Genomic DNA, 18,267 nt, shown 5'->3' with positions numbered 1-18,267 from the left:
TTCAATAGTGATCACTCGAATATCTGAAGCCGGCGAAGTCCGAAAAAACAAATCATGTCTCCCACGTGGGATTATCAAGGGGCTGATAACATCTCAAGATAACCTTGATAAGACTACATCGGCCAACTTCCTCATCAGTACAAATGGCGTCTCTAGCTCTATGTAGCCGTCGTCAAGGGTTTGCAACCCACCTGAGCTGGTTTGCCAAGATGATTCGCTGGTTGGGCGTGATGTTGCTGCAGATCTGCCGGCGCTAAGGACTTACTTGCATGTTGTATGAGACTGAATGTTGGAAGTGGGCCAATCATGATGGGGTCCTTTTGCGCGTGTTATTGGATATTTTCGAAACATCGACAAGAGGGTTGACCAAGGGGTGGGAACTTTGAGTGTTTTGGAATGTGGGGAGGATTACAAGCTGTGGGCGGTTGACGGATGGGACGAGGTAAGCGCGGTTTGAAGGGGATAATACCCACGAAAATGAGCTGAGGCTATCGAACGGGGTGCAGGAGATGCCATGGGGAGATCGGCGGTGGTTGGAAAGGAAGGTGTACAACCTTCCAGATGTGGTTGGGTTGCCGTTGTTTGGTGGTGGTACGAGTTGTTGAAGTTGAGAGCAGGACAGATATAAAGATGGGCTGGGTCCTCATAGATGTTTGTTGATTCTGTATCCCACGAGCCTGAGCCTGCATCTGTACATAGTTTTCATCGGTCAAAATGGTTCAGGTAAGTTACTGGACACCCAGCATCCTTTCTGTTGAGACTAATCATTTCAGTTCCTCTCCGCCCTCGTTGCCATTCTCTCGGTGGTCGCCGTGTCTGCTGCACCGGTCTCGACCGAGGTAGAGGCTGCCCCTGTGCTTGAAGAGAGAGCCTGTGCCTACACTTGCGGCACTGTTTGTTACCAGACGTCACACATCACTGCTGCCCGCAACAAGGGACACACTCTCCGCCTTGCTGGCCAAAACATCAGTCAGTTGTGCTGGTCAAGTCGTAACAGACAGCAGTACTAACCAGTCAACAGACAGCTATCCCCACCGGTACAACAACTACGAGGGCTTCAACTTCCCCACCCCTGCACCATGGTATGAGTATCCCATCATGAACACGTACGCCGTGTACACCGGTGGATCTCCCGGCCCGGACAGAGTTATTTTCGACAGCAACGGAGCGTTCGACAAGTTGATCACTCATACCGGGGCCAGTGGCAACGCATTTGTGGCTTGTACATAAGATAGAAGTCGAAGATTGGGGGTGGGGAATCAGGAGAGATTGGCCATTGTTGCTGCTTCAGTCGTCCGCCGTGACCCCGTAGTCCCCATTCTCGTAGAGCTTCCCGATTTGAACGCCCTTGTTTTCTGCGATAAGGCCGATGATTTGCTGTCCAATGTCTTTCATGTCGTTGTACTCCTTGAGCAGATTGATGTGCTTCTGCACTGTAGCTTCTGCAGGATGCCTGTTTGATATGAGCTTGAAGGTTCAAAACATCGTGCCGTTGGAAAACTGTACATCAATTCCGCTTCTTGGGCCTTCAGTTCCTTGCATCTTTGTGCGTAAATGGTCAGTCTATCGAGCGACTGAGCAAGTCCATGCCACTGTAGTTGTCAATATCACCAGCTTCGCCATCATTTCTTCGAGCCAGATGAACTAACCACTTTGGACATGTATCCGAGACATTTGTCCTAATGTAGAGTGTTAGACGGCGTTGCATGAACAGACAAAGTTTTACCTACGCCTTTGAGAAACTGCAGTTCGTCTTGATTCTTGGCAACAACTTCGATCTTCTCCTCCGACCCTGGTAGAGTAACGATGATCTTCAAATCGTCACCGTTGACTGCATCGACTTGCATGTTCCATAACCTGGGATTTGGCAGGGTAATCTCGAGAGAAAGCGACTGCAGTGTATTCTTAAATACACCGAGCGCCGCTGCTACCTTTGAGATGATCCCCTGGTGATTTTTCCCATCGCCGAGTTCTTGTTGAAGCCACTCTCCAAATAAATCGGCATTGACCAACTCTGTTTCGATGTACGGTTCGAGGAGGTCAGAGTTGTCGTCGTGTATATCATCAGACTTATTCTGCATCATGTGAAGAATCAAGAATTGTCTTGCTGGAAATGAATAGCTTTTGTGGCGCTGTAGATGTTTGGGGAAGAAAGCATGAACGGCCAAGAAGTGTGGAAGGCCAAGTCTGTGAAGCAATGCACAGTGTCAAAAGGCCACATGACACGGTAAACGCACCGTGCCCAATATGATATCCGTATTGATAGTCGCTACCGTCCTGTATACCGTATGACCTGAACGCCTAACCATGCATGTGTTTCCATAATCCATGCCAGATCGCTGTAGCAGCATCTAAAGTCCCCACGCTTCTAATGCCCAAGACCCAGCCTAGGCAGAATGCCTATCTATACCCTTCACTTATTCCCAAACAGGTCGTTGATATTGATCTGTTGCCCAGGAACAAACCCAACATTCTGTGGCGCTGGTGTCTCGGCCACCGCGACCGGAGCGCCCTGGCCTTCATCGTCGGTGGGCAAATAAGCCGAGCCGGCGGTGCGAGCCTCCTGCCAGGCGCCCATGATGGTGGTAAAGTTCGCGCTCCGTGGTCGAGTCTCGTCCTCGTGCATCCAGATGCCAATAGCCTTTTGGGCGCCTTCTTCCGTCTCGTTGCTATCGATCGTATAGCCATCCTCCAGCTGAAAGACAATGAGCTCCTCCACGACCTCACAGTTGCTAATCCTTGCGAGGTCGACGACAAAGTTGTTCATGCCCCGGCGGTTGAGGATGAAGATGCAGTATTGTGGCAGATGTTGGCCACTAGAATCGGCACCGGGTTCTTGCTCGCAAACGAACAGTGTTCCTTCGACTCCGTGTTTCTCCCACCCAGCAGAGGCCTGTCCGATGGTATAGATGACAGCGTTGGCAGCGATGGCGAGCACCGACTTGATTGTAGGGTCATATCGGCGGAGGACTGTCAGGTTGACCTCCATATCGGACCGTGTCTTAGACGGGGCTTGGGGAGCCATGTTGCGATTCTCCATGTAGTATGCTGTGTCGGATTCGTAGTCGGAGGCATGGACTTGCTGTCGGGGACCACTGTTGCTAGGGTGCTGGCGGTGACGCGCCTTTCGGGGTGTAGCCTTGCTCATATCGGAAGACTGCAAACACAAAAACTCATACAAGTTCGAAGGTGGGTAATGCAGGTGCCACCGCGGGCCTCGGGAACGTACAGGATCGGACGACGGGTGTCAAGATCGGACGAAGGACAGTCGCGAACACTGGGGTTGCCTGAGTGACACGAGAAAGAGCAAGAGAAGACGCTCTTTATAGTATAATATGGTAGGCGTGACCAGCAATCAAGCCGGACAGGGTGTTGGCCGCAAGAAGGACCAGTGCGTCAGGTTGGTGATGATGGGCTCGTTGTATCTGGGAGTGTGGCTGGTCGCCTGAAGCTGAAGCTTGTATCCCCGCTGTGGGGCTCTTGGCGCGGCAATGTCTCTCCAGGGTTGGGGTTTTTTGGCCATGCAACCATCTTGAATGCGTCACTGCCCCACCAACCAGCAACTTGTCCCTGAACTGCCTGGAGCTGGCCTTTTGATCCCGGTGTTGTCTTTTGTTCCATGTTATCCATCTACTTTGCCTACCTAGAGTACCCTGACGACTTCCCGCCTATACACAACTTTGAGACATATTTTCTCCGAAGCCCATACCATGCGCCCATAGAAATTTGTGTTTCGTTGCTGGGCTAGCTTGTCCCGTGAGCTTCTGTGTCGCCCATATATATAACCACCCCGCAATCGACCTTTGAATGCCATTAAAGACCCTCGAAACTTAATCTCGATGCGTGAGCCAGCCAAACCGCGCCTGTACCTCGACCTGCGATTTAGCAACAGAGAGGTCGATTGATCCACGTACCTTCGTGGTTTTGTACGCCTGAACTGACAGACGGTTTCCCTCGAGACACTCACCTGGCCTTCTCAATGGAGCCCTCGGATGCCGAGCCAGCTGCCCGTGCTGATTCCACGACATCCGAACCCGTCGACCTCACTTCCACCAACCCGCACTCCTTGTCGAGAGCAGTATACGCTCGTCGGTCAGAATACACACGTCGCCGGCGGGTACGAATCAAGATCGGAACATGGAACGTGGCCGCATGCCCAGGCACGGATAAGGATCTTGCCAGGTGGTTTGTGGACGGAAAGGGGCTGGATGCTACACAGACGGAGACGAACAAGAACCCCAAGAATGGCGACGGACATGAAAAGATTGATCTCTATGTCCTCGGACTTCAGGAGATCAACGAGCTTACGGCGCCGTCTCAGTACATGACATGGATCTATGCGCCAGACAGTACCCCCGCGGACAAGTGGAAAGCTGCTTTGGGGGCTGCCTTACCAGATGGGTACCAGCTCATCGCCACGGAACAGCTTGCGGCCATGCTACTCTTGGTCTACGCTTCCCCCGAGGTTGCTCCCATTGTTAGCAATGTTAGCACTACTAGTGTTGCGACTGGAGCGCTTGGATACCTCGGCAACAAAGGAGCAGTGTGCGCACGCATTGTTCTCGGCGAGGCCACCAACTTGTTGTTTGTCAACTGTCATCTTGCCAGCGGGGTTGAAAGCTCTTACATCGAGCGACGAATCTGGCAGGTACAACAGGTCCTTCAATATGCGCGCTTCGAACCAATTGCTGTTGGTGGCATCACCGAGGCCGAGAAGGGGAAGATTGGAGATGAGGATTTTGCATTTTGGTTTGGAGACCTCAACTCTCGGTTGGACCATCTACCCGGTGACGATATTCGCCGCCTGTTCATGCTACATACCCAGGGAGAATATGATGTTTCCAAGAAGAACCTACGTCGCGAGGACTCGTTGGAAGGCGAAGGAGTAGTTGTGCAGCACTTGTCTGACAGTAGCGAGGATGCGAAAGATGAGGACCAGACCAACACAGCCGGGAAGGAAACTATCGGACAGGACTCGAAGAAGTCTGGCGAAAACAATGCCGACGACGATTCTTTCGACCTTCCTGATCCTGACGAGTTTCCATTAGACCCAAGCGAAGACCCTGCTTCGCTTCAAACAACAATCACCTCCTTACTGCCTCACGACCAGCTTAGACGGCTGATGAAGGACCGCAAAGTGTTCCATGAAGGCTGGCGGGAGGGTCCGATCAGGTTCCTACCATCCTATAAGTATGACGTCGGCACTGTCGCCCTCTTCGACTCTAGCGAAAAGCAACGCCCTCCAAGTTGGTGCGACCGCATCCTGTATCGTACGCGGGAGGACAGGGAAGCTTTTGAAAAGAAGATACGCGAGGAAGATGAAGCGAGGAAGAGGGACGAAGAAATGAAGGCCCAGGGCATGGAGAATGCCGCGGATGATGACCAGGTCCTATTTTCTTACGATCCCGATAACGACGGTGACGACCAGCCCAGCTCTTCGGTATCGCCATACGATGCTTACGACGAGAACGACGATGACGAGGAACAGAATGGCGAAACTGGTGAGAAACTGCGTCTTGACTTGTACACCTCCCATCAACGAATTACTTCATCAGACCACAAGCCTATAAGCTCCATCTTCACACTAGATTGCGACGCTGTAGTACCGGATCTCAAAGCCAAGGTCCATTCTGAGGTTGCGCGCGAGCTTGACCGAGCAGAGAACGAGGGACGGCCGGTAGTCACGATTGTCGTTGACTATCAGGGTTCTCGCCCCCGCAGCCAGTCTAATTTCTCCGACAGGCCCGAGCTGGCCATCGATTTCGGACGAGTAAGGTTCTTGGAGAAGATGACATCGTCTCTCACCTTGGCCAACACCGGTAGTGTACCAGCTACCTTTGCATTCGTTGAGAAGCCTTCAACGGAGGGCCCAGACCTTGCTGGGAATTTTGAATGGCTAACAACGTCCTTTATTCGCCCCGAAGAGAGTGACGATGGCTCAGAGCCGGTTGATCTTGGGAAAAAGGTTACATTGGAGCCTGGCGAGACGGTGAATGCACATCTAGAGGCCGTCATCGATACCGTCCGTCAAGCTCAAATGCTCAACGAAGGCGAGGTGACCCTGGATGAGGTTCTGGTGCTGCGTGTTATGGACGGCAGGGATCACTTCATTCCAGTTCATGCCGATTGGGCACCATCATGTATTGGACGCTCTGTTGAGGAACTCATTCGGGTTAGGACCGGTGGCATCAGGGAGTTCTGCAATGCTCTAGCCAAGAAGAATGGGAAATTTGGCGCGATTCCATACGATTTACCAGCGCACCATGCTGCGCCAAAGGAGTTGTTCGAGCTTACGGAAGCTACGGAGACACTTACCGAGCGAGCCATCGCCGACGCCCAGATGTTGGACGACTGTGAAGTTCCCACCGCTCCGGGCTGGCCTTTTGAGGAAGCCACCTGGCAGGGAACCGACAAAGAGACGCGCACTGCCCAAGTCATCAGTGTCATCGATGCCCTCGATCGAGACGAGCGAATTCTTTCCGTGTTCCTTCCCGAAGTACCGTCTATTCAACGCCTAGAGGCAGTCAGTGAAGCCTTCCTATTCTTCCTCGAAGGCATGGTCGACGGGGTTATCACGACGCCATTGTGGAACCGCATCGAGCAAGCAGCTCTGCCTTCCTTGGCACAGTCAGTGGCTACAGCAGTCGATGCCCCCTCGGCGGAAGACGACAAGACTGCGATCCTCGACATTCTAGCTACCACTCCCAACCACAATATCTGCTTTGTATTCTTGACGACGACACTCGCAAGGATAGCTGCCGAGCTGGCACCTCTGACCAAGGCTGATCTCGAGGCCATCAAGAATAGCGATGCCGCATCTCGCTCGGGCCTAGTCGCATTGGGCCGGAAGTCTCTCAGCTTCAGGAGGTCGACGGGGCCGGGAATTCAGGCGGTTGTGGCTCTCAACAGGCGCAGGGCTAAGGAGAGGAAGTTTGCGGAAGTGTTTGGGGGGTTGGTTTGTCGGGGGTCGGTGTTGGAGAAGGACAAAGATCGGAAGGCGCTGGAGGAGAAGCAACGGGCGCTTATCGGGCTGTTTTTAAGGCGGAGGGAGGAGTGATTAGTTGATGGTGTTATCATGGCATTGGGTGTTTGAAGGCATTTGTGGGTTGGTGTACTGTGTTCTGTGAGCATGGCGTGCTTTTCAAAGGTTGTTTATATTGAGCTTGGGATCGGAGACTAGAGATAGAGACATTGGATATGTTTGGGCGACTGCAAGCCTTGCTGAGTGGGAATGGAATACTCATCTGGTGAGACCAACTAGTACTGGTCTGTCATGCCTTCCGTCTGCCGTGGTTTCCTCTTACCGTGCCTTCCTTCTGTCGTGCCTTCCTTCGGTCATGCCTTCCTTCTGTCGTGCCTTCTCTTTTGACTTGGCTATTAAGGTTCTCACTGCGCCGCCACCTGAGCAGCTTGAATCTGTCCTACTACCCAGGCAATCTGCTCAACCAACCTCCCAGACCCGCCTCCTGTCACTTCCTTTGACTTCTGCAGCCAGCATCGACGATACTACCCAAACGCATAGCTACAGTACAAACCCACAGCCTCATACACCTACATCAATTACAGGAGATATCACACAGGCTACTCATCACCTCTCATTGGCGGCAATATGCCCGGTACCCCAGTCACCGGCAGGGTGGCTGTAGCCAGTGTTCACGGCTTCAGCAGATGTCTTCCCCATTTTACAACACCGCCAAGCTCCATCCCCAATCACGACATGTTTGACAGCAATTGTCAGCTAACGCATCGATCGAACTGTTGTCCCCACCATCGAGAAGATTCACTGGGCGACGCGGCCTGGGTGGCTTGGCTGTCGTTCATTGGTATCCATAACCAAACACAGCAAGTTTCATGAGCCAGCAAATCTCGGTCAGTGAATGACACAGCCGTTATGAAGGAGCTTTGAGAGCTTTTGTCAAGACTGACAAAGCAACCATCCAACAGGAATGCTCGGAGAATTTGCTGAAGCTGAGCTGTGTCGTTTCCCCCGGCGGTCGTCAGTTCATGTTTCCCAGATACCCCACAGTGAGCTCTCCACTAAACATGCGTAAAACGTTAGCGCCCGTTTGGCTGGGGTTAGGGCCCGTGCAGCAGGGCGAATCGGCGCGCGGCCCAGCGATCAAGACTACCCCCGGATCCGAAGCTTGGCGATCGCAGATGGGACTTGCACCCTTGTCGCCATCTGGTGAAATCGGGGCTGTGTTGTTCCTTTTCCTTCAACACCAACTTTGTTTGCCGTGTTGTTTTTGCTTGGCCTCAGCCATGGCAATCGAAATTGGAAGAAATATTCGATGAGAGCAGGTTCTGGATCGGCTTGGTCGGCTTGGGACCGAGGCCGGGATGCCGGGAGGATCTGGATCCCGAGTCAGTGGAATAGTTTGTGAAGAGAAGGTTTTGGCTACTGATGTGGATGGGCAGTAGGGACCTGTAGAGCAACGCAGGGACGCGTGTTCTATTTACATACCACGGCGGGTTAGCAGAGTTTTTCAGGGTGTTATATCCCATCGTCTCGCTCATGTGCGGTCGAGGATTGAGACTGACGTGATTCCGGCAGGGAGGCACATTGTACATGATGTTCAATTCGAGGGTTGAGTCTTCCACCGAAGATGGAACCTTTGAATGGATGGATACAAAACGTGCCGACTAGCCTCACATCCTACAGGTCAAGAGCTGCCAAGCAACGGACCGCTGCAGAGTGACGACATTCTCTGTATGTTTTCTCTCTGCTGTTCTTTGTCAGGGGTGGATTGACGGATATGCCAAGCTTGGCTTGAGAGGTGTGGAGGTTTTGTTGGAGTCTGACTACTCGCATTCGGGTTGGGAGCCCCTGCAGGAATGCCTCATGTTCTATGCGGCTTGTCGATGCAGCAAGGGTTGGAGATGGATGTTCAGATCGGTCAGGCACTGATGAGAAAGAGCCTTTGGATATGCGCCGAAACCGAGGGATGCATCGCCGTCAACCGGCGCTGCTTAAAGTCTCGTGGTCTCCCCGTGATTGATCGAGACACTTTGGACAGCCAGGCAGTCAGGCAGTCAGACAGACATCTATCAATCTACATCCACCTCTACCGTTCAAAAGCGCCACCGGGCCATCACTCCTGACGAGTCCCCTTTCCTCTTTACTCTCGTTCTCTCTTCAGAAACAACAAGCCAAACACACTCAATATGCAGCTCAAGACCCTCACCCTCCTGGGTCTCGCCTCGGCAGTCAACGCCCAAACCCTCGCCGACGTCCTCGCCGAGAACGCGGCTACTCTCTCCTCCCTCACCAGCTTCCTCCAGTCCGAAGAGGTTATTTACGAGCTCTTTGCCAACGCCCAAGATGTCACCCTCCTCGCCCCCTCCAACGAGGCCCTCGCCCGTCTGAACGCCACCCCTCTGGCCAACGAGCTCCTCTCCGACCCCAACTACCTCACCGCCTTCCTCGCCTACCACGTCCTCAACGGGACCTTCTACGCCTCCAACCTCACCTCCTCCCCCACCCAATTCCTCCCCACCATCCTCGACCTCGCGGCGTACAGCAATGTCACCGGCGGCCAGAGACTCCAAGTCCAGGCCGCTGACGGCGGCGTGAGCTTCCTTTCTGGAAACGGCGAGCTCAGCACTGTTGAATCCGCCAACTTCAACTACACCGGTGGCACCATCCACATCATCGACAACTACCTCACTATTCCCGCCTCTTTGCCTGCCGCCCTCCTGGAGCAAAACCTCACTGCTCTTGTCGGCGCCGTGACGCAGGCTGGTGTTGCCGAGACGCTTACCAACGCGCGGGACATTACCCTTTTTGCCCCCAACAACGCGGCATTTGATGCGATTGGGAACTTGGTCAGCGAACTGACTGTTGAGCAGCTGACGGGGATTCTGGGGTATCACGTCATTGTCGGGCAGACTGTTTATTCCAGCCAGATTGAGGACGGGGCTACGGCGACTACTTTCCAGGGGGGTGATATTACGCTTAGGGTGGAGGATGGGAGCGTTTTTGTCAACAGTGCTAGGGTTGTGAAGGCTGATGTGCTTTGCGCCAATGGGGTCATTCATGTTATTGATGGGTAAGTCTCCCCGATGATCATGACGGACCAAGATGGGTGTTAATAATGTCAACAGTGTCCTCAACCCCTCCAACACCGACGCTGAGCCCAACCCTGCTGAGTCCACCCAGGCTCCCGCTTTCTCTGGCGCCAGCAGCACCGGCGGTGTCCCCTTCACCTCTGGCATCACTGTTCCCACCAGTGCTCCTGCCGAGCCTACTGCTACCTCTGGCCCTGACAGCGGCAACGGTGATGACACTCCTGTTGAGGCTGGTGCTGCTGCTCAGGGTGCTGCTCTTGGTATGGCCGCCCTCTTTGGCGCTGCTGTACTCTTGGCTCAGCTGTAAATTGTGTGAGTCATAAAAGTTTCTTGGATGTGCTTTTGACATCATGAATGGGATGACACGGGTTGGGTTTGGTGATTGCATGTAGCGGGAGCGGCTTTCAGGTCTCTGGGTTCGCTGCTGGCTTGGTTGGTTGGTCATTGGTAATTTTGTTGGGATGGAGTTGTGTTGTCTTTTGGTCTTGTTGTTTCAAACTATTCCCCCAAAGGAGCGTGCTGGATTTGGTCGTTGGTAGTTGATGGTGTTGTACTGTATATACATAATCCCATGGCAAATACAGAGTCTGCATTCATTCTCTGCTGTGAGTTCTTTGCCTGACCCTTTACCAAGATTTCCTAGGCTCTCAAGTATCTTGGCTAGGTACCTACTTGGTACATAGGGATGATTCTGAGATGAACGGTAACATCCTCCTCTCCACAATTGAGGTCCGCAACGGGTATGGATTTCGCGACGTAGCCAGAGTACCGGTGAGATGTATCACTTTCTGGAGACTTGGGCCTGCAGCTGGCATCCATGGTGGTGATTATTAAGAGCCAGGAACATGAATTGGCTGGGCGACCACATGGGATTCGGATGGCGGGAGGGGGGAGGAAAGCGGTTCCTTGCCTCCTCCGTGTCTCAACTCACTTCAAATTTACTTGCATGTTCGGTATGTTCTTGGTGAATGATAGGCCGGTATATTCATGGGTGGCGTATCACAATCTGCAGGATGTCGTCTCATGTAATTCATTGGCTCTAAATTCTCTACCTTAAAAACAGCACAGGGCTATACTTAGAGTGTTAGGTAACCACCTCAGTCGACGGATGTGCGCCATAGAGCCATAGGGAAGGCTGCCGCGTCTACTGCAGAAAAAATAGGTAGGAAGGCTTCAGCATAATCCATGCCAATGTAACACCAGAAATGATGGTCGGGCACAGTAAGTGGGCATATCGGCTATGTTCTTGCCTTCCTCTACACTGTCCGGGCCAGTTGAACCATTCTGCACTCAATCTCGAGCTGTCCCAGCTTCTCAATTCAACAGCCATGTGTACCTACAAGCACTACTACTTCATCAGCCTATCAGGATTCTTCTGGGATCTGCCCTCCACGGATGGCAAGGTTTCCCCATCATCATAGTCTTTCTCTGCGACACAATCCTCATCTTTGAGTAATCCCTCGATTTCTGATGCTTCAAGTCAACGTCCATTGTCGTATACCGGCGGGTTATTTCTGTCCATGAGGTACGGCTGGGGCCATGAGTCCAAGCTCTGATCTGTGAGTATCGCTTTGCGACGTAATTATCCATGCCCGGTTCTCGTCGTACGAAAAAAGGCGGTCTCCCCTCTTCTGGATAAAATGTATAGGCTGCTCGCAGCTTGAATCAATCTCTGCTCAAGTTTGAGCGCTGCAGCCCTCGTCGAACACATCGAAACAGACAAATGCCCTGGTTCCGGGAGAAAACGATGGAGTTTAGCTGTGCGATGATTTTCCAGCAGATTCTTGTCCCAGGGCTGCTTCCAGTGCCGAGGTGAACTCTTTGGTCGCATCCTGCGCCCTGGCGATGACCTCTTTGCTAGCTCGACTACCGTTGTATTTTCATCTTGTACAAGCACCACAAGGTAGCGTGTGCTGCCATCGCAGCCTGGGATTCTTCTGAAAGTTTAGCTTTCACCGCGCCGCCAGCTTGAGGTCAGCCGATCGTTGCCATCGAATCTAGCACAATGTCTACTCACACATTACTTCCCTCCATTATTATTGTGATTGCAGGTGTGAATGATCGATATTCGGCCGAATGATTATCCGAATCACCACCTGCTCCCCGTCCCGTGTGGTTTTGATCCAAATCCAACTGAAATCATTGGCTTGACTTTAAAGATCGATCTTAGAGATTGCGTAGAGCACACCTGACCCATTATGAAGACCACTTCGCTTATCACAATGCTTACAGCTGGTATATTCCCTTTCGGCAGTGTCTACGATATGTACGTGAGACAGGGTTAGGGATATATCATATACATGAAAAGATGTTGCTCTGGCCGCTCCAAGAGGATAACGGAGTTGGCCTGGTTTGACTTGGTGTTGTCACACTCGCGATCATGTCAGCCCTTTAGATCATGGCATGGGTGTGTGAAACCACAAGGACATCCTGCCCACAGCGTCAGTCGGCTGGTATATCTCTACAAATGATAGGCACCTACAACGTTTGCGGGTCGTCAACAGCGCAAGTCTGCTTTTCAATCCTCTGTAGCTCTTTCTGTCGGTAATATTACAGCAGGCGTCTATTTCTAATAGGCCGTCTTGTATCAGTACTCCGATAGGGCTGCCTACCCCGTCGCAGCACGCTGGGGACAAACAATCTTCGCCTTCTCTTAGACTGGTATTGGCAAAGTCAGTCATCGTCTTAGAAAGCCCTCGTATCTTCCAGCAGCGCGCTTCACACCCTACACAACCACACGAAACAGTAGCTAAGTTTCCCGGGGTATCATATGGAACTGCAATTCCCCAAAGGCCATCCTCGTTGGTCAAAGTTTCAAGGTGTGCGCCCCTTTCCAGCCATGGTGGCAGATGGCATTCCATCTAGATGGATGGAGCATGTTCGACGTATGTGCCCCTGTGTTTAGAACAACCATGTCATGCGTTTCTTCAGAATGAGTGCCTACCTACCTGCGGCCTCCCGATGTGGCACATGCTGACATACTGACCGATGTAACCCACCTCTTATTTTTCCACATATGACAGTATTGCCTATCAGAGGATGGATATCAGCTCTAAAAGTCCAAACGCGACTCAGCCCGTTGATGTTGTGCTGATTTAGGTATCTTTCGGGTGATGTTATCAAATCACGATGCTTCCTGGGCTGTCGAGTGATGGTGGGTGGTACGGTGAGACATGCATGCAACTCGCCTACTTCTCGGGGCTGTCCGGACCTCCTGAGAGCTGAAGAGAAATTTCCGTGATAAGTAGGTAAGCAGTCACCAGACACAGACATGTGCTTTCTAAAGCCAAAGGGACCCTTGCCGTATGCCCAAAGTGATGTAAAATACCATGACGACGCCGATACAAAAAGGCCAAACAAAGAAAATCCACTACCTCGGATCGCAAGCTTACCAGCGAAGCAAGAACTGCAGCCAACCTTTCAGAGAACCCACTCAACGAGAGCACATTCCCAAGGAAGAAACGACCATCTTGCTCGAATTCTCAACCCTATATCCCACGGTTCTCCATGTCCAACACCATACCCCAAAACCCACCACCACCACCACCTGTTAACGAAAAAGTCCCTCTCCTCCCAACCCCAACCGCAGAAGACCACCTCAAGACCTCCTGCGGCAACCTCATAACCTGGCTCGGCGGACCCTACGCCATCCTCCTCCAAATCGCCTCCCCCAGCATCGCCCTCGGCTCCTGCACCCACTCCCGCTTCCGCACCCACCCCATCTCCCGCTTCCGCCGAACCGCAGCCTTCATCATCGCCGTGGTCCACGGAACCGAGGAACAACGCAATCTCATCTGCAATGCTATCAAAAAACAACGTTTGCCCCCCCCACCTTACCTGTCCCATCCTTGTTAACAGTTCAAAAGACTCCCACATCCACGGCCCAAATTACACCGCCAACGACCCCCTCCTCCAGAAATGGACAGCAGCCACCCTCTTCGTTGCTGGCCAAAAAACTCACGAACTGTTTTCGATTGAGAGGAAACCCATGTCACGGGAGGAGAAAGAGGTGCTATGTCAGGAGTTTGGGAGGTTTGCTACCGCGTTGGATATGCCGCTGGAGATGTGGCCTGGGTCGTTGGGGGAGTTTGAGAGGTATTTTAATGAGGAGTTGCAATCATTGGAGATTACAGAGGCGAGTAAGCAGGTGGCGGATGTTTTGCTGAGAGGGATGGAGTTGCCTTGGTTTTTGATGTGGGCTTTGCCGGTTATGAGGGTGTTGATGGCTGGTTGGTTGCCAGAGAGGTTTAGGGTTGCTTTTGGGCTGCCTGATCCGAATGGGTGGGCAGTTTGGGGGGCGTATTGGGTTGCTGTCCGGTTGATATGGGGGCTGAATTGGCTAACGCCTGAAGGGGTGAGGGTGCTGGTTGAATCGTGGATGAAGAGGGACATGGCGACGGCGGCGGAGGATATTAGGGTGCATGGTCGGTGGATGATATGATACAACCTTCTCTTGTTCATGCGGTAAGATCTCCTATGCAATAATGTCGACTCGGTCATGTGCTGGATTGTTTCGGTCCAAAAGTTCGATACCCTGTTTGGTGTAGACCACAATCCCCCGCTGCGGCTCGTCCACCGCATAAGGGCCCATATTTTCTAGTACACACTTGTTAATCGACAAGCCGAAGACTTCTGGAAACACTGCGACTACTGGCGATGGTGGCGGAGGATCCCAGTGCTCTAAATCCAGTCCAAAAGATTTAAGCACTGCGCACCGTTTCTCCTCCCCGTCCTGTTCGCTGCTCCCTTGTTGCTCGAGCAGAGGTACAAACTTGTGAAAGTCATCCGGGAAGATTAGGCTGGCGATATCGGAGAGACTGAGGAGCCCGTTTTGTTTCGAAGCCATGTCCACCACCAAGTTCTGTAGCCGTGGGATAAAGAGCGGCGTGAAGGGGTCCTCTTGTTCTTTTCCGAAAAGCGCGACAATGCGAATAGCGTCTTGGTAAGGTGATACTGCGTGGTCAGTATCGACCTTGAGCTTGAACTCGGTGTCTGCACCATAAGCCAGGAAGAGAACCCAGATGGGCAAAAAGGTCAAAATGCGCGTTTGTCTGTTGATTTGCATTCCGTTCACCTGACCGTACCCACACAAGGTTGTCCAGATCAATACCTCCCACAGACTTGAGATCCTTCCTGAAAACCGATCTAGTAAAGAGTAGTTTTGTTGCCAAGTGACTGGGAGATTTGGTGATGCCCCATCTCGTAGGCACATGGCCATTGTCTTCAGAAGGCGGTCATACTGTCGGAGTTCAAGCTGATTCCAAGAGGGTTGGGTCGATGCCAGTAAAGTGTCAAATATACGCATTAGTAGGTGCTGCGGCCCAAGCTTCTGAGCCGCTTGAACAAGTGCCCCTCCCTTGAGCACCTCCGGTGGGGTTAAGAGCTCTGGTAGCCCATATTTCAATGCCAGGAAAATGATGATATCAGCAACAGTTCGATCCTCCTTATGTGAAACAATACTATGGCATATCTTTGTCTTTCTCCAAAGATACCACCACTCATAGTCCATTGGCCGATACCTTTTACTCCCCGAGACCTTGAGTGAGGATGAAAGAAAGGGAATTTTTTGCAAGTCTAGAAGCACATCTGTCACAATGGATGTGTTCATGAAATCATGGTACCATACAACCTTGAAGAGTCCAAGAATGTCGAAGTGGAGGTGAGATTCTTCTATCGAACTTGGATCCGGTTCTGTCATCTGCTGAGCCACGAAAGATCGGCTAGTAAATTGTGTCATATTGAATCCTTGGGTCTGAGCCTCGATAACTTCACGGACCTGTGTTTTCGAAAAGAATTCGATAAGGGAGCGGTGTGTGATTGCAACTTGTTCAACTCTTCTTGTCGGTATTGGCACGTCCGGTTCATCAGCGCTTGATGCAGTTACGCTCACAAGTCCTCTGCATCGTCCGTTGACTTGCTTCCGACATCTTCGTAGCCTTTCTTCATCTTCAATAGTCTCTGTTTGGCGTAAACTCTTGAAGAGAAAATTGCAATCCGATTCGTACTCATCCAGAAAGGATAGCTGATGAAGGAAAACGTTGGATAGTTCCCAAGATGTCCGTTCCAAGCAAACAGCTAGAGTGAGCATAGCCCTACGCCTGTCAATAGGGTGAGCCTCTGTCTCAATTGCTTTGAATATGACTTGAAACAAAGTCTCGAGTTCTGTAGGCAGTCCATCGATCTTGGCCTCCAAGTCTTCGGGGTTGTCCTCCTGAAGAAGACCACGCTCAACAATCCGCAGGACCAATGATACCCACAGCAGCACTCCTTCTGCCTTCTCAATGATCTTCTGACCAAGATGGAGGGTGAGGCTGTGGTAGACTGCCGAGGACAAGTCTTCATTCTCTTCGAGCGTACTCTTCACATAGCCCATAATGTCCAAACTTGTAACCTCGTGTAGTCGAAGCTTGGGATACGATGAGAAACGCTCTTGGAATAGCGGAAGCTCGCGACTTGAAACGCAGATTTTGATGTTGTCGGGTCTGAGCCGTGTCCAACCGAGAAAGGTACGAACCAAGCCAGTGTCATCGCCTTCGAACTCATCCAGGCCGTCGATGAAGAATACAAATTTTCGGTGTGTAAAGACTTCGTCTCGCTCCATTATCTTGAGGAAAGCATGGCGCGCTTCAGCGTCGGTCAATTGAGCATTTCCACCCTGCAAACACAGTTGCCAAAGTGATGGGACAATTGATGGGACCAGCTCCGGGCACTGTTTGAAGACCGAACAGAGAAGGGATCGGTAAAGACCGGAAAACGTTTTTTGGCCAACCGATCCACCTTTCCAGAAGAAAAATGAGCACTTGATCAGTGCTTTGCCTCCGGCCCACCCTTCAAGCATATTTTGAACAGCAGGGTGCTTCAGCAAATGCTTCAACAACGTGGACTTTCCTGACCCTGGCTTTCCGAAGATGTGGAAAATCCCATTACCTTCCAAAAGCCACGATGTTAGAGCTTCCCGAGACGCCTTGCGATATGAATCTTGAACCTCGGTGTAGCGTAGCCACTCTTGGGCTTCTAATGAATCCAAATCTCCCAATGATGCTTTGGGGTCCACAGCTTCGGAAGCGTCTACTAGCCAGTTGAAAGTCGTTGCATGGGCCTCGGCGATATTTTCAAGTCGATCAGACATTTTCTCGAACCCAATGGAGGATAGGAGCTTGGAAAGAGCAACCCTTTCGAAGGCTTGCCCGCAGAGCTTCAGTAAGGTGTTCAACCCCTGAAATGAGGTAGAATCGAGTTTGGTTTGGGCGGCAGAATGCAGCTGATGCAAATCGTGCAAGCTATGTTTGATGATAGCGAGCTCGTTTGTTTGGCATTCACCGCTCGCCGCAATGGCCTCCAGACGTTCCAGGGACTTTTCACTGCACACCATCAGTCAGCTAGCTGCTCATGTTTCTTGGTAGGATACGGGGCTTGGACGAGAGTTTACCTCGTTCTCTGGGCAATTTCCAGCTGCAGCTGATTTCTACATCTATCCAATCGCGCTTCCAACACCTCCTTTTCACCCCTTTTCATCATGTTTCTCCAGGCGATGACGAACACATGTCTCTTTGAGCCTGGCTTTCTGGCCCTGAGAGAGTCCAGTAGGCCAAGAAGCTCATCCGATAGACGCTCACATTCGTCAACAAGCGCAGCTAACCTCGCCTCGTCCAACTGAGAGTTACCTGCAAGCCGAGAACCTTTAATGTTTGCGACGACTGTCCTAAAGTTGATAGTAAGAACCTCAGCGTTGACATTGGTAGCAGTCGTCCCACTTGTGGAACTTTGAACCTCGCGGGCAGCGGACACAATCTTGAAGCCGAAATCAACAAAGGCGGCAACATTGGCAACCAGGCTGATGGACGTGAGCGGATCCATGTTGTCTCATCCGGGATGTTTGACAACCCAGCGTGAGTATCGCACAAGCGGTGATGCTTGACAGGTAGAGGTCATCCGTGGAGACTGGCGGGGAAGTTAGCTGCACGACTGAGGCACATGTGGTTCGTTGCATATTCAGGCAGAACACTGTGCCCAACACCCACCTGCGCCCATTTTGACCTCCTACTGCGCCTTTCCCGTCAAACTCGAATCCTCAATGTGGCGCAGCAGCCTCGGTTGGTTCGACCTCAATTCTCCCCCCCAATCATCTGCACAGTTACATAACACTTGACACTGAACACTGGATGTCCAGTAAACGTAACAAATCCGATCACCCCTTTG

General features: G+C 51.9%; 7 protein-coding genes across 7 annotated transcripts; 4 read left to right on the top strand and 3 right to left on the bottom strand.

Annotated features, from left to right (window-relative positions):
* Positions 1 to 445: 445 nt before the first annotated feature.
* QC761_204850 (uncharacterized protein) lies at positions 446 to 1,251 on the top strand. The gene is made up of 3 exons (XM_062876211.1): positions 446 to 723; positions 774 to 969; positions 1,022 to 1,251. The coding sequence occupies exons 1-3, from the start codon at positions 715 to 717 to the stop codon at positions 1,228 to 1,230; spliced, it is 414 nt and encodes a 137-aa protein (XP_062734788.1). The 5' UTR covers positions 446 to 714; the 3' UTR covers positions 1,231 to 1,251.
* Positions 669 to 2,084, bottom strand: QC761_204845 (uncharacterized protein; the record flags this gene model as incomplete). Its single annotated transcript, XM_062876210.1, has 5 exons — positions 669 to 954; positions 1,012 to 1,453; positions 1,507 to 1,592; positions 1,650 to 1,679; positions 1,731 to 2,084. The coding sequence occupies 4 exons, from the start codon at positions 2,082 to 2,084 to the stop codon at positions 1,288 to 1,290; spliced, it is 636 nt and encodes a 211-aa protein (XP_062734787.1). The 3' UTR covers positions 669 to 954; positions 1,012 to 1,287.
* A 329-nt stretch (positions 2,085 to 2,413) lies between these two features.
* QC761_204840 (uncharacterized protein) lies at positions 2,414 to 3,148 on the bottom strand (the record flags this gene model as incomplete). The annotated part of the gene is made up of 1 exon (XM_062876209.1): positions 2,414 to 3,148. One exon carries the CDS (start codon positions 3,146 to 3,148, stop codon positions 2,414 to 2,416), a length of 735 nt encoding a protein of 244 aa, XP_062734786.1.
* An 831-nt stretch (positions 3,149 to 3,979) lies between these two features.
* QC761_204830 (uncharacterized protein) lies at positions 3,980 to 7,057 on the top strand (the record flags this gene model as incomplete). The annotated part of the gene is made up of 1 exon (XM_062876208.1): positions 3,980 to 7,057. The coding sequence occupies one exon, from the start codon at positions 3,980 to 3,982 to the stop codon at positions 7,055 to 7,057; it is 3,078 nt and encodes a 1,025-aa protein (XP_062734785.1).
* A 1,975-nt stretch (positions 7,058 to 9,032) lies between these two features.
* QC761_204820 (uncharacterized protein) lies at positions 9,033 to 10,728 on the top strand. Its single transcript, XM_062876207.1, has 2 exons — positions 9,033 to 10,049; positions 10,105 to 10,728. The coding sequence occupies exons 1-2, from the start codon at positions 9,166 to 9,168 to the stop codon at positions 10,373 to 10,375; spliced, it is 1,155 nt and encodes a 384-aa protein (XP_062734784.1). The 5' UTR covers positions 9,033 to 9,165; the 3' UTR covers positions 10,376 to 10,728.
* Positions 10,729 to 13,119: 2,391 nt separating this feature from the next.
* On the top strand, positions 13,120 to 14,704 carry QC761_204810 (uncharacterized protein). Its single transcript, XM_062876206.1, has 2 exons — positions 13,120 to 13,885; positions 13,935 to 14,704. The coding sequence occupies exons 1-2, from the start codon at positions 13,576 to 13,578 to the stop codon at positions 14,507 to 14,509; spliced, it is 885 nt and encodes a 294-aa protein (XP_062734783.1). The 5' UTR covers positions 13,120 to 13,575; the 3' UTR covers positions 14,510 to 14,704.
* Positions 13,233 to 18,120, bottom strand: QC761_204800 (uncharacterized protein). Its single transcript, XM_062876205.1, has 3 exons — positions 18,090 to 18,120; positions 17,498 to 18,009; positions 13,233 to 17,429 (listed from the first exon to the last, which is right to left on the bottom strand). The coding sequence occupies exons 2-3, from the start codon at positions 17,923 to 17,925 to the stop codon at positions 14,543 to 14,545; spliced, it is 3,315 nt and encodes a 1,104-aa protein (XP_062734782.1). The 5' UTR covers positions 17,926 to 18,009; positions 18,090 to 18,120; the 3' UTR covers positions 13,233 to 14,542.
* Between the last annotated feature and the right edge of the window lie 147 nt (positions 18,121 to 18,267).

The sequence above is a fragment of the Podospora bellae-mahoneyi genome, chromosome 2, assembly GCF_035222275.1.
Source record: "Podospora bellae-mahoneyi strain CBS 112042 chromosome 2, whole genome shotgun sequence".
Taxonomy (NCBI): domain Eukaryota; kingdom Fungi; phylum Ascomycota; class Sordariomycetes; order Sordariales; family Podosporaceae; genus Podospora; species Podospora bellae-mahoneyi.
Note: the sequence above shows the minus strand (reverse complement) of the source record. Positions and strands in the feature narration are given on the sequence as shown.

What these genes read in the sequence shown, in the direction of transcription:
- QC761_204850 (XM_062876211.1), top strand. An exon ending in CCTTGCTGGCCAAAACATCA is followed by an intron (nt 970 to 1,021) that starts GTCAGTTGTGCT and finishes ACCAGTCAACAG; the next exon opens with ACAGCTATCCCCACCGGTAC.
- QC761_204820 (XM_062876207.1), top strand. Translation starts at nt 9,166, where the DNA reads ATGCAGCTCAAGACCCTCACCCTCCTGGGTCTCGCCTCGGCAGTCAAC. An exon ending in GTCATTCATGTTATTGATGG is followed by an intron (nt 10,050 to 10,104) that starts GTAAGTCTCCCC and finishes TAATGTCAACAG; the next exon opens with TGTCCTCAACCCCTCCAACA.
- QC761_204810 (XM_062876206.1), top strand. Translation starts at nt 13,576, where the DNA reads ATGTCCAACACCATACCCCAAAACCCACCACCACCACCACCTGTTAAC. An exon ending in CAATGCTATCAAAAAACAAC is followed by an intron (nt 13,886 to 13,934) that starts GTTTGCCCCCCC and finishes ACAGTTCAAAAG; the next exon opens with ACTCCCACATCCACGGCCCA.
- QC761_204800 (XM_062876205.1), bottom strand. Translation starts at nt 17,925, where the DNA reads ATGGATCCGCTCACGTCCATCAGCCTGGTTGCCAATGTTGCCGCCTTT. An exon ending in GAAATTGCCCAGAGAACGAG is followed by an intron (nt 17,430 to 17,497) that starts GTAAACTCTCGT and finishes GATGGTGTGCAG; the next exon opens with TGAAAAGTCCCTGGAACGTC.